The following is a 13,910-nucleotide window of genomic DNA, read 5'->3' as shown; positions in this document are numbered from 1 at the left end:
CATAACTACACACCCAAAGAGATATGTCCAAGATATAATGTGCTTTATTTCTATAATAGTCCCCTGGTTTTCCCAATTTACGACAGTGGTAGCATCAGTTACAGCTTTAGCTGCTAACATACTATCTGATTCCAGAACCACATCATTGATCTTCAGATCTTTATCCCATAGAACAATTTCTTTGTTGGCCAAACACTCCCCCTGCTCGACACCTAGACCTTCACTAAAGTATTTTCATCGGACTCCTTTACATGACCCTGTAAAATCGCTTATGATTAGTCCTATACCAATGTCAATAGTCTATTCATCGTAATAAGCATACATGTTTAATTTTAATTGTTTCCCAGTCGGAGGAATCCAATGGTTTTTGAAATCCACTGAATTTATAAGAACGAGCAATTAGGGATGCCATCGTTAATTGAAAAATGTTTTATTATTCTTTCGAGCACTAAAAAACCATAAACCATGACAATTGTCGGCATTGAAAAACTATGCTGACAGTTTCCATAAAATGTTTTTCAATTGATACTGGTATCCCCTAACCGCTCGTTCATTAAAAAACCCATTGGCTTTACTCGTATTAACAATGTCGTGAAATTTGAGAACCCTTGAACAACCTTGAAGTTGAACCAGGTGGAATGTGTTCCCAGGGGCGGAGCCAGAAACTCTACTAAAGAGAAGCAAAATATTTTCAGGGGTGCAGAATAACAAAAATAAACTTAGGATTCCAAATTCTCAGAAAATTTAAGCAAATTTAGGCTTGAGATCTGGTTTAAAAGGAACCTTTGCTTTTAATTGCCTCAGCCACTTTCCCCTCCCTATTAAAATTGTTGTCCACCATTTCCCCACCACAATGTTAGATCGCTATGCTTCAAAGAAAAAAAAGAACAAAAAGTCTTTACAGACCGAGTTAAAAAAAAACAGGTGAAAACCGCCACACATAAACCCACCCATGCACGTCTCCCGAGGAACGGGACCTACTGGGACCAACAAATAAAAAAAAAGAAAAATATTGTGAAAGGCGGTTTTTACCCGGTTTTGTTTTCTCGGTGTGTAGAGAAGGACTAAAAAGAGAAAGGAAAAAAAATGTTAGACCACCGACCGAACCACCAGGTGTACGTAGGTACAGTAAAACTTCAATAAATTAATAATATTGGGACTTACAAATTCTATCAATTTAACGAAGTATTAATTTATCGATAAATTAATAAGTTATTAAATTATCGAAACACTCTAAATTTAAGTTTCAAAAATAAAACAAAAGAAAATATTTGTATTATATGCTGAAGTAGGCCTCATCTGGACCCTCACTTTCATTTCTAGGCCACTTTTTTTATTTCTTGCAAAACTAGGCAAGTTAAACGGATTCCATCCACTTTAACCATCTCGGTCAATTTATCGCGTTGACTTATCAATATCTTGCCAAAATATCATATAGGGAGATCTCATACATGTGGTGAGATTACTGAAATGTCCTTCACACGTGTGTGTCAGTCACACACGTTTAGATGTCCACCTGTCTCGATAAGATCTCCACGTGTTGCTATCTGAGAGCCAAATCTAAGTAACACGAAATATCGAGGATGAATTGAACGGCCAAGATAGTTCTTCATTGTTATTATCGACAGCGCGGGAAGGTGTAAGGAATAACAAAAGATTCTTGGATTGAGAAATCGATTCATTTAGTTTCTTCTTCTCTTTTGTTCTTCAGAGAGGGTTCTTCAGAGAGGGTTTTTAGATAAATCAGTGAAACAGTGTTTTGTTAGTTGAGATTCGAAGAACAAATTGAAGATTTCCTGCTGGTGAAGATGACGAGAAGGAAGAAGCGTTCTACAGAGAGGTAACATAAACACTAATATGTTTTTTGAGGTTTCTCGGTTGATTTTAACGTTTCAGTGATGAACTTATTATGGGTTTTGTTTGTAAGGTTGATTTATTTGGGTTTGTCGAATTTCTAGGGTTTTCTATGTTTATAGAATTTTTATGAAGTTCGAATTTGTTCTGCTGATAATGAAGTTCTACTGATAAATTTCTAGGGTTTCTTAATTTCAAAATTGGGTTCTGCTGATAATGATTAACTGAAATTGATTTCTAGGGTTTTTTATGGTTTGTGTGATAATTGATTTCTAGGGTTTTTCTGGTTCTAGAATTTGTCTGAGATGGGTTTTCCATAAATTTGTCTGATATATATTTTGTTGTTCTTAATTGTAGAAAGCAAGTGGTTAAAGTGGTTAAAGAGGTTCAACAGGACATATTTCCAACCAGAAATATTAAGGTGAAGGATCTAATCAACACTGCTATGTGTTTTGAGTTTAAGGGTTTGTCCAGAGAAGATATGGGTATAAATCAGTTAAAGTCTAGGATTAGTCCTATGTTGAGATTAACCAGTAGGGAGACATTGGACCTTCTATGGTTTGTTGATCCATGCCTACCATCAAACATCATTAATGATGTAGAATTTTGGTTTTTCTGGGAAAATGAAATTGAAGATGAACATGGTTGGATTACATTGTATTTGCAAGTGATGCCACTAGATGAGAATGGTGAGATAGATGTATCTCAGGTTACTGCAGATTCACAGCCTCCTCCACCACAAATGACACCCAAAAAGAATGTGACTCCAAAGAAGCCAGACTCTAAGACTCCACCTAAACCAGTTTTTACTAGTGGTTCATCACCTAAGAGATGGCATGGCAAATCAGTTAGAAGAAGTCAAAGAATACCAAGGATGAAGAAGAAGAATCCTACTAAAGTGTTTGTTGATTTAGCTGGTAGTGAAGAAGATTTTTCTGATGAATATGTTGATGATGGAGGTGCATCAGTTCCACAGTTCGCTCAACAAACACAAGCAACTGTAGCTGAGAATGATGATGGAGATGTTTATATTCCACAGTTTACTCAACAAACACAAGCAAGTGTAGCTGAGAGTAATCCTGTTTTGGAGGCTAGTGGAGCTGAACAAGGTAATGAGATACCTAGATTAGATGATTATTTCAATCATGACTTTTGGGTTGAAGCTACAACATAGGCAGAAGTGGTGGAATATTTGTTTGCAGTTTCCCAAGAGTACAAGAAAAGTGATGAGTATGTCATGCACTTGAAAAATGTAGAAGAAGATGAATGTAACCCTGATGATGAGGATGTCCTGAAGATGAATGACAATGACAGTGAAGAGAAAGATATCAAGAGTTACAATAAGTTTCTACAAAAAGTTGAGAATGGGTAGCTTTCAGATGGTACTGCAAGTGAGAGAAGTGATGGTGATAATGTTGATAATGATGCTGCAAGTGATGATGATAATATTGATAGTGATGCTGGTGATCCAAACTTTGGGGAGGTGGAGGTTGAGAATGACAAGGAAGGTATGTGATTGCTTCTGTCTCTTTTTAAACTTTGATGTGTTTGATTGTATAATCCTTTAATTTATTTAGTACTAATGCCCTTATCTCTGTGGTTTTGTAGAGGACAATTATGGGGACTTGGTCTCTGACAGAGAAGAAGAAGGTAAACTACATTTTTGTTTGTTTGTTTGTTATGTTTGTTTGAAGTGAAAACTACATTTTTTTTGTATTGCATAACTTGTTATGCACATTTTTTTGTACTGCATAACTAGTTATGCATATTTTTTTTGCATCTGCAGTGATTTATGATAAGCATAACCTTTGATGCATCTGCATAACTAATTATGCACTTTTTTTTGTACTGCATAACTTGTTATGCATCTGCATAACTTGTTATGCACATTTTCCCCTTGTTTGAAGGGCTCTAACTGAGTCATTTGTTTTTGGGAATTTGTATCAGAAACCAACAAGAATGATGGGCTTGAACTTATAGTATCAGAAAGCAACAAGAATGATGGGCTTGAATTTGTATCAGCAAGGATGAGAAAGATGAGGAGATGTTCCCTGAGGGAATTACTTTTGAACAAGTGGATCCTTACATCCTAGTGAAGGGAAGCAAGTTTGTCAGCAAGAATGCTTTCAAGAAGCATTTGAGGGCCTACTGTGTGAAGCATAGACATCAGTTCAAGTTTAAAGATTCAAACAACTACAAGATTAGGGTGAAGTGCATTCATCATGAGTTCATTAATCCTCCTGTTATCATAAGAAAAACTGGAAGGCCAAGAAAGAAGAGGATTCCTTCTTATGATGAAGCTGGAAGTGTGAAGAAAATGAGAAAGTGTAAGAAGTGTGGAGTTTATGGTCACTATGCAATAACTTGTGCTGGTGGAGAGGTTGGAAAGAATCCAAAGGGAGAAAAACCTAGAACCTGTGTTGATGGCTCAACATCATCTACTCATGTCCCTGAACCACCAAAAAGGAATTACAATAGAAAGAAACCGGTTGTTAGTGCTTCTGCAGGTGCATCTACTACTGCTAAGGATGGAATGAAGAACCAAAACAATTCAGAATCTTCTAAACAAGGTGCTGCAAAAGGGAGAAAGAGAAAGGATTCTTCTCAACCTGCTTTCAATCAGACTAATCAATATGTTGGATATGTCAACAACAAAGTCACCTTCACAGTTGCAGATCCAAAGGGAAAGAAGAAACCAAAGAAGTACATGAAAGTCTGATGGGTTGGTTGTCTCTTTTGTTTTTGTTCTGTGACTGGATCTGAACAATATGGTTGATACTATTTATGTTTCAATTTTGTTATCTTTTGTGAATGGATGAATGGATGCTTTTGTAAGACAATGCAAGTTTTGAAATGGGATAAATTTTATTATAAAATTGTTGCAGGCTACATTTTCAGATTTTTCTTAAATTCCTTGCATATTTCATACACTTTACCCTTCATTGTGTCTTTGATTTCAATGACAAGAGCATCTGAAGCCCATCTGAATGCATCACAGGATTTCTTCTTGCACACAAGGTAAGCTATGTTGAAATTATGTTGATTTTTGCATATCTCCAGTTCTAATTGAGAGTTGCAGTTCTCTTTAAAGCATTTTTGAACCTTCAGTGGACAACTTGTAACATTGTGGTTGTCTTCTCCACAGGCAATACAACCATGACCTGATGGAAGCTTGATTGGAAGTGCTGAAGAATGGGTAGAAGCTTGAGAAAACCACTCAAAGTAGTTGCAGGTAGGATTCAAGCATTTCAAGAACAACTTTCCATTACTTACATCTGTTTTAGACCTCAACAAAGCTCTTACTCCATTACAAGGTACATGTTTGCACCTTGAATAAACCCATGGACATGCTTTTGTTTCATGATCTTCTTCCATTTCACACATTAAACACACTAGCATACTAGTTGAAGAACTTGCTTTATCATTCATACCACCACCCATTTTTCAGATCTGAAAATGAAGAGAAGCAGAAGTATGTGGTTGTGGAGACGTTCATTTATGATTTATGGAGAAGAAGATAAGAGTGCCACGTAAGCAGTGTCACGTGGGCCTTGCCACGTAAGCAGTGCCACGTACGCACTGGGTGATGACGTATAAAGAGTCATACTAGCTGGTTGGGTCGAAATAACCGATTCAAAGGACTTTTAGGTCTTTTTAAGTGCACCTAACGGTGCTAACTTTCCATCCATCATTTTTGGTCAAAACTTGCCTAGTCTAGCAATAAATAAAAAAAGTGGCCTAGAAATGAAAAGCACCAAAAAAAACGGGCCTATTTTTGTGAAAAGCTCAAAATATTTAAGTTAAACTTAATGGTTTCCCATAATAACAAATATCTGGAGATAGTATTTTCAATTCAAATTGATGAAGTAATAAATTTTTGGCATAATATAATATAATATAGTATAGTATATTGCATATTATGTACATAAATTTATATATCCTTTGATGTTAAAAGAAACAAAAAACAACAACACAAAAGAAGAATGTAACAATAGCTCATACTTCTCATCTCAAAGGTGTCAAAAAATATCCACGATGACAAACGAGATTCGAAAAGCATTGTGTGAGTATAGTCATTCCAATCCAAATGTGACTCAAAAAGAAACACAAAAATGGCTTCTTGAAAAAACATACAAGTGTGTCAAGGAACGATATCAAATACAATTAAGCGTGCATCGGAATACATCTCAAGTGAATCCAGTTTCTCGTAGAGAATCAATCTTATCAATAGTAAAGCTAAAAGATTTCTCCCTACAATTTGAAAAAGGCACTCCTAAACTCCTCAAGGGACTATAAAAAAATCAGAGATGAAGTCCAGTGTTGCATAAATGTGAACAAGAAACAAACAGCTTTGGAATCTTATTTTATTAACTCACCGGTAATGTAATGTTATTATAATGATTATTAATTTATATTTTAGTTGGGCCCTATTGGATACTTAAAATTTTCATTATCTTATAAATTTAGAGAGGTAATTAATTTAATTAGGGTTGTTCATGGTTGGTTTTGGTTCGGTTTCCAGCCAAGCCAAAACCGAAACCAGTACTATTGGTTTCTAAAAATCTAAACCAAACCAATCCATTAACCATTGCTTCGGTTTCTAAATGGTTTTAGCCGGTTTCGGTTTGTTCCATTGGATTAATGGAAAACCCACTGTGTGTCAGTTTTCAGAAATTGATAGTTCAAATCTTTTTAAAAAATAACAGTTGAATTTTTTTAACCTACCTACAGAATGTAATTAACACACAAGCGTAGTTCATAACTCAAGTTTATAAGCATAGTTCAAAAAATAAACATTAAAGATTCAAAATACATAAACTCCAAGTCCTACATGCTCCAAATTCATAACTCAGCTGAAGATTCTGGCGAATGGCGACTGGAGACGAAGAAAAGATGAAGAGAAAAATGAACTCGTATGGAGTAAGGGTAGGTTTACAAAGAGTGAGATGGACGGGGTTGATTAAATCTATATGATTTTAATCAACGACCTATACTTATCGGTTTTTCATTGGTTTTTGGTTCGGTTTTCAGGTCAAACCAAAACCGAACCAGTAATGTCGGTTTTTTATTTTGTTTAACCATAACCAATCCATTAGTAAATGGTTTGGTTCGGTTTCTTCCTAATCGGTTTGGTTCGGTTCGGTTCCGGCCGAAGCCATGTTCTACCTTAAATTTAATACATTGGCCAAGTCAAGACAGACAAAAAATATTATTTTAACGAAATTATTAATTTATCGCGAATTAATTTATCGAAGTTTTACTGTAGGTATCTACCTGGGAAGCGGCGCTGTCTAGGTTTGACTTCAAGAGAAAAACATTCAGTCTCATTTATTGTCAAATGCTATTTATATCATCCCCATCCTCATCCACAGCCGAAATTCATGCACACTTTTCGCCCCCACATCCCACTTACGCCGCAACCACCACTACTCCTATTCCTCCACCACCACTCCACCTCCACTCTTGAAATTAAAAAATTACTACTCCGTGACTGCAATCATACATAATTTAGTCCGCCCCACCGTCAGCGTATATCTTCAAACAAGTCCATTTGAAGCCACTCTACTTTTTTATAACTCCATTTTGCTGCAACAGAAGAACTAGGAAAATTGGTGGTGGTGGTGGTTCATGTGGAATCGACAATGGGGAATTTCATGTCTTGTTCATCTTCTTCTTCTCAATCGAAACAAGTAAAAAAGAAGCTGTTTCCAAAACGTTCTTCTTCTTGTAAAGATAATAATAATAATAATCAATCTTCTAGATGGAGTAGAAATCGATTTTCTAAAAAAGATGATTCTCTACTTAATCAAGAAGATGCAATTGCTGCTGCTATTTTATTCCAACAACAACAATTACAGAATGGGGGTGCATTTGATCGGTCTACTTCGTTAAGATACACCAGTGGCAATAATTCAAAGAAACAACAGGCTTTACCAAGGAGTTCAAGTTCTAGGGCTAGATCAGTTTCTGATACTATTCTTCAACCCCATCAGCTTCTTAATCAGGTATTCTGTTGTCTATTTTCACAGTCATTTTTGCCCCCTTTTGTTTGTTTTTAGTTTTTGAATGAGTAATTTGATTGGGACTCTCACACACAGGAACTGAAAATTGATGAATTGGAGACATCACATTTTGTACTTGTTCATGGAGGTGGTTATGGTGCTTGGTGTTGGTATAAAACCATGTCATTATTGGAAGAAGCTGGATTCAAAGTTGATGCAATTGACTTAACTGGTTCTGGGATTCATTCATGTGACACAAACACTATTAAATCTCTTGCTCAGTATGTTAGCCCATTAGTACTTCTTCTTCAAAACCTCCAAGATGGTCACAAGGTACACTACCCTTTCGCCTTTTTCTTTTCTTTGTCATTGTTGCAATTGGGAAATAAAATTTTGGTTTAGGCGTTCTACCTGTGAGAATATGGCATTGTCTTTAGGTGTTCCCATATTGCCTTCATGTAATTTTTAGTAGGTTCGCATTTGAATTTTGAGCTTATCAGGAGATTTTGTATACCTCCATGGCAATAGAAGTAGACAGTTTCGTTCTAGAACCTGTAAAACTGATTACTGTAGATCTTCCAGAGTTCATGTTTTCAGGGACTTAGTTATATTTAGAAAATCATTTAAAGTTGGTAGACTATTTCTCCTCGGTTTGAGTCACGCCGTTAGTTTTCTAGCTGTCTTATTATCGGTGGTCCAAGATGGTCACAAGGTACGGTCCCCTTCCGCCTTTCTTTTCATTGTTGCAATTGGGATGATAAAATTTTGATTTAGATGTTCTACCTGCAAGAATATGGCATTTTCTTTAGGTGTTCCCACATTGCCTTCATGTAATTTCTTTCGAATTTCTAGTAGCCTCGCATTGGAGTTTTGAGCTTATCAGGTGATTCTATATACCTCCATGGCAATAGAAGCAGACAATTTCGTTCTAGATCCTCTATATAACTGATTAACAGCTGTCTGTAGATCTTCCAGATGATTTGAAGTTGGTAGACTATTTCTCTTCAGTTTGAGTCAGGTCGTGCTTTTAGTTTTCTGGCTGTGTTATAAACGGCGGTGGTGGATTTTTGTTTGTGCAGGTTATTTTGGTGGGTCACGACTTTGGGGGTGCATGTATATCGTACGCCATGGAGTTATTTCCACACAAAATTGCAAAAGCTATTTTTATTGCTGCCTCAATGTTGACTGATGGGCAAAGCACTCTCGACATGTTCAATCAACAGGTTTGCCTCCATGACATGACCCGCAGAGTGTGAAAACAAATATATAGTTAGTTTGTTCTGAAAGTAGCTTTTATCCTTGTCTAAAGTAAAAGAGCTTATGCTTTGGTTCAAAAAGAATTTAGTTTTATCTTGATACTTGCAGTTTGTGTGCAAACTGTCAGATTTTTGCTCCTGCTTGACCATGTAACCCTTGTGTGTACACCACCAGCCTTATGCTGTCAGTAGCATTTGGCAGGATTCGTCCCTGGCATTCACTTTCTGTTCGGTTACACATCTTTTGTTTGGTATCGCTGTATACATGAACCAGATTTGTTTTGGAATAATGTGGCTTACAATGGTCATAGATGCTGCAAGCATACTGACATGTGTTTCATATTGGCCTTATGGTTAGGATAGCGGTTTATCTAATACCTAGGTGTATTTTTCAGTCAGGTTCGAACGATTTGATGCGGCAAGCACAGGTGTTTTTATATGCAAATGGAAATGATCACCCTCCAACTGCTATTGATCTTGACAAATCGTTATTGAAAGACTTGTTATTTAACCAAAGTCCTGCTAAGGTACGCTTTGCACACCTTTCTCATTTAAGGATGCTTTCCTCACATAAGATATGCGCTCTTTCTTTCTCATATGAAAGAAAGGATCAGAGATGCTGAGGTATCTGAGTACTAAGTGGATTTTGCTTTGCAACATAGACCATCCTTGCAAATGCTTCACCTTATTATAGCATACTTCACTGGTCAAACTCCGGATTGTACTTGTTTTTTGCTAGATCTCGCTTTGATGCCAGAGTAGCATTTTTAGTTACTTCATTTAATAAATTTTATTTGATTCTTTATCACCAGGATGTTGCATTGGCTTCAGTGTCGATGAGGCCAATCCCCTTTGCACCAGTTCTTGAGAAGCTCTCTCTTTCTGAGAAAAATTACGGCGCTGTGCGTAGGTTTTATATAGAAACGACAGAAGATGATGCAATACCTTTATCTGTACAACAAAACATGATAACTTCAAACCCTCCGGAAAGGGTTTTTAGGATAAAAGGCTCCGATCACTCGCCTTTCTTTTCGAAGCCTCAGTCTTTACACAAGCACTTGGTGGGAATTTCAAGCTTCCCTGCAACAGAAAAGTGTGGTGATTCCGTAATTGGATAACCACACAGTGAATGAATGTTTCGTCATGCAAAGTGTCATAGATAGGCCAGTTATTGATGTTTGATCCTCCAGTGTAATGTACATGGAAATGCCATGCCAGGGAAACTATTTTTTTGTAACCTTATTTGGCTAACATTATTTCGTGCCACTTATATTATAATGAGATATATTCCTTGTTAGTTATGGACTCGGTTGGGAACTGTCGAACAGCCTTGCTGGTTTGCTGCTCGCCTAGCACTTTAAATTCATCTGAGAGCCTTTGGACTCTACTGTTTGGTGCAAGGCATGCTAACAGCTTGAACTAATTTTTTTGAACCCATTTTCCCCCGTCATGTGACTGGTGTGAGAACTTAGACAGCTGCGTATAGTGGGATCTTGTCAACCCAAATGTAGCTTACCAGGTTTCAGCAAATTTTACTGCTCTTCAAGTTGTGGACTCTGGATTTGCATTTAAAGCATATAAAACCATTCCTGGTGAAGATAAAGAAAACTCATGCCAGAGAATACTAAACAAGGTAAAAAGAATTCAGAGGAGAAGAAAAAAAAAAAGAAAATTTTACACACAAAAATTATAGTGTTATTCGCGCCAGGTAGGGGTCGAACCTACGACTTTCTGCTTAGGAAACAGACGCTCTATCCACTGAGCTACAGGCGCTTGTTGGTATCTTCGAAAACACAGTAAATAAAAATAATGACAAACTTCACCTGATTTCTAAGCTCCGGGTGCCTGCTTGAACCCGTAAAAGTGGACTTGTTTAAGAGTTGTTTAATACTTTTACACACGAAAACTGGATAAGAACAGTACCAGATGGTTGAACCATGTAAACATCTTCCATTTAATTCCCTTGAAGAGAGGCAAGTTGCCTTACTTTTGCATAGCAAGTCTCTGATTTCGTTTTTGTTTGCTTGTGTGAATCACGTCGGAATGTGAGAATCAATCAAAGCGGATACATAAGATGCAATGCAACGATATCATATTTGTTAGAGAATTGAGCGTAAGGCATAAAAGTTCTAGTTTTGCTCCTGGTGGTCATAATGTGAATCATCTTGTCAGCATGAGAAGTGGGAATAACTGGAGACTTGCATACAAACCTGAATCTTAAGATAGGCTTAACTGGTACTCTTCTTGTAAGCTCGCCATCGCAGCTGATCCTTGTTCTTCACAAGCTACTTTCTTGAAAGGTTATCGCAAGAGTTGGCCAGTTTGGGTTTCTTCAAATAGTTTTTCTCTAAACTTGTTACACCATCTCCAATTTAATGTTGGCAGACTAGCTAGCTACAAGGTCCAGTTCGGCTTTAGGTCTTCAGCAGGAATCTTGGCCGGCGCCCCTACACTGCGCTGTTCTGCCTAAGACTTGAGAGCTCATGGACGCATACAGATTGCCAAGGACTTGCCTGGTACTTCCGTACTTGTCATAAGAACAAGAGAACATGCAAACCTTCATTTAATTTACAAATATGCACCATCCGAGTGGGTTGAGTTCATGCGCATTCACCCATTGAGCTAGATCAAGCAAGAATGTTTGCTGTTTATTAATTAGATGTCAAAACCACACAGACCAAGTTTATGACCTGCAAACATGTGCATAACAAGGACCATAGTCAACAGACTGACTATGAGTACATATCCTAATACTTGTCTTTTACAAATAAGGTCTAATATGCATTACTGCTATTACAAGCATTGCAAGCACTGGACAATATTATGGTATGTTCTAGTTCAGTCGGCACGAACGCAAGTGACATACATATGTAAAATCTAAAGGGTACACCGAAATTGGTTCAAGCAAAAGATAGACAAATAATGCTGTTACTATGAAATTGCAAAAATGAGGCAGCAATGATCAAAGAAAATAAGTTTCTAGATTTAGTATTCACCCAAGACATAAAGAATCGAGTAAAAGGAAGACAAGAGTAACGAGTCTGAAAGCTACAAAAATTAGTTAGGGTGATGATTAGTTAGTGTAAGGATTAGTTAAATAATTAAGTTAAATTAATTAATGATTAGTAAGGTTAGATTAATTAGTACGGTGTTTTTAGAAGAATAATTTTTGAGAAGAAGAGGGTTTGATTTTTTTTTCTTTTTTTTTTAAGATGGTTGATTTCGAAATGGGGGTTTCGGATACTTTGGTACACTTCAAATTTAGTTAATGTTGTTTGAATTGGCCAAAACTTTCGAAAAATGAAAATTTTATAAACTGATGTCGACTATGGAAATTAAGTTCGGTTACGACATCTGAAGAACAAGTAGCCGAACTCATCCGCAAGTGTAGTTCGGCTAATGTTACCGAATTAAAAGTTCGGCTGGGAAAAAAATTTACGAGGTAACCGAACTTTTTTCTGAAAGAAAAAACTTCATTAAAGCTGAGTTCGGCTAGTTCGAAAAACTGTTTCACATGATTCCTAGCCGAACTTCTCTCTGCAACATCAATTTTCAACTCATTTTGATGATTACTACTCATTTTTTTCAACAAAAAACGAATCACAAGTAATGAGTTTGTGGAAATTTCTTTGAATCGAGACGATGAAACAGAAAGAAGAGAATTAAATGAACCCTCTAATAGTAACGAATTTGTAAAAAATTAAAATTAATGGATTTGTTATAGTTTTGATTTTGATTTTGTTTTGTTAATGATTTAGATTAGGTATATGTATATTTATTAGATTAGTTTTAATTTTAATTAGGTTAAGGATAGGTTAATCATTTCCCCATTTTAGGACACCCCTTATAAGTATAGAGTAGACATTCTTATCTCTTAGTAGTCCCCCTCTATTTTTGGGTAGTGCCCAAAAAATCGTTCTTTTTCAAAAACATCAAATGGACTAATGACTAAAGCCCAAGAGAAAAGACCCCGCTGATCACTCCCTTAGCCAGGTAGCTTTCCTTCTTTTGTCTAAAAAAGTGAAAAGACTCTGTCATCCGCAGAGCCGTTCCTGTGTCGAGAAGGGCCCTGTGCGAAACTTTTTATAGGACTTTTTATAAGGTCAAATATATTTTTTTGATAATTTTATAACTACAAAAAGTAAAAAATGTCAATAATTTGAAATTACAGGCAATGGTGCACTAGATAAATTGTTGAGTTAAACGAAGTCGTAACTCTTTTTGTTAAAGTCCACCTTCAAGAACAAGAATACCCGAAGAAAACTCAAAACATGTGGCCAGGGGCGGAGCCGAGGGTTGACTAATCATGGCTCTAGCCCCCAAAATCACTAAAATCATCTAAAAGCTTTTATACTTGTCTTATATTTTATAGTTATCCCCCTGATAATTTATATTTAGTACATCCCAATCCTTACATTTATATAAAAGAAAAATCTAGCCCTCCCCATTTTGAAACTCTGGCTCCGGGTATTCCCATGGTTATACCAATGTTTTTATGTATGGAGGTGGTAATAATATGATAAAGATACAGGTCTAACTATATTCCAGGGGATGATAAATAACAAAAGCAATTTGATAGGCTAGTTTTTTTTTTTTGAAGGAACAGGAGCTCCCAATTTCATATATCGATAAGATTTCTTACAAGAAATAAATACATCTTAATTGAAATACATGAACAATACAAAATATATGTATCCTGGAATATAACCAAAGTACTAAATTCATGTAGTTCGTCGAGGAAATCGATGTTATTTGAGGGATGGTGTGAAGCTTCTGATTCCACCATTTGAATTGTTCT

General features: G+C 36.4%; 1 protein-coding gene and 1 non-coding gene across 2 annotated transcripts; one reads left to right on the top strand and one right to left on the bottom strand.

The window, feature by feature from the left end:
• The first annotated feature begins 7,242 nt into the window (after positions 1–7,242).
• LOC113280894 (putative methylesterase 11, chloroplastic) lies at positions 7,243–10,419 on the top strand. Its single transcript, XM_026529492.1, has 5 exons — positions 7,243–7,859; positions 7,953–8,189; positions 8,936–9,079; positions 9,508–9,639; positions 9,925–10,419. Exons 1-5 carry the CDS (start codon positions 7,497–7,499, stop codon positions 10,228–10,230), a joined length of 1,182 nt encoding a protein of 393 aa, XP_026385277.1. The 5' UTR covers positions 7,243–7,496; the 3' UTR covers positions 10,231–10,419.
• A 393-nt stretch (positions 10,420–10,812) lies between these two features.
• TRNAR-CCU lies at positions 10,813–10,885 on the bottom strand. Its single transcript has one exon. It is a non-coding gene; the product is annotated as a tRNA-Arg (tRNA).
• Positions 10,886–13,910: the final 3,025 nt, after the last annotated feature.

The sequence above is a fragment of the Papaver somniferum genome, chromosome 5 (assembly GCF_003573695.1).
Source record: "Papaver somniferum cultivar HN1 chromosome 5, ASM357369v1, whole genome shotgun sequence".
Lineage (NCBI taxonomy): Eukaryota > Viridiplantae > Streptophyta > Magnoliopsida > Ranunculales > Papaveraceae > Papaver > Papaver somniferum.
The sequence above is the reverse complement of the archived record's forward strand: the minus strand, read 5'-3'. Positions and strand labels throughout refer to the sequence as shown.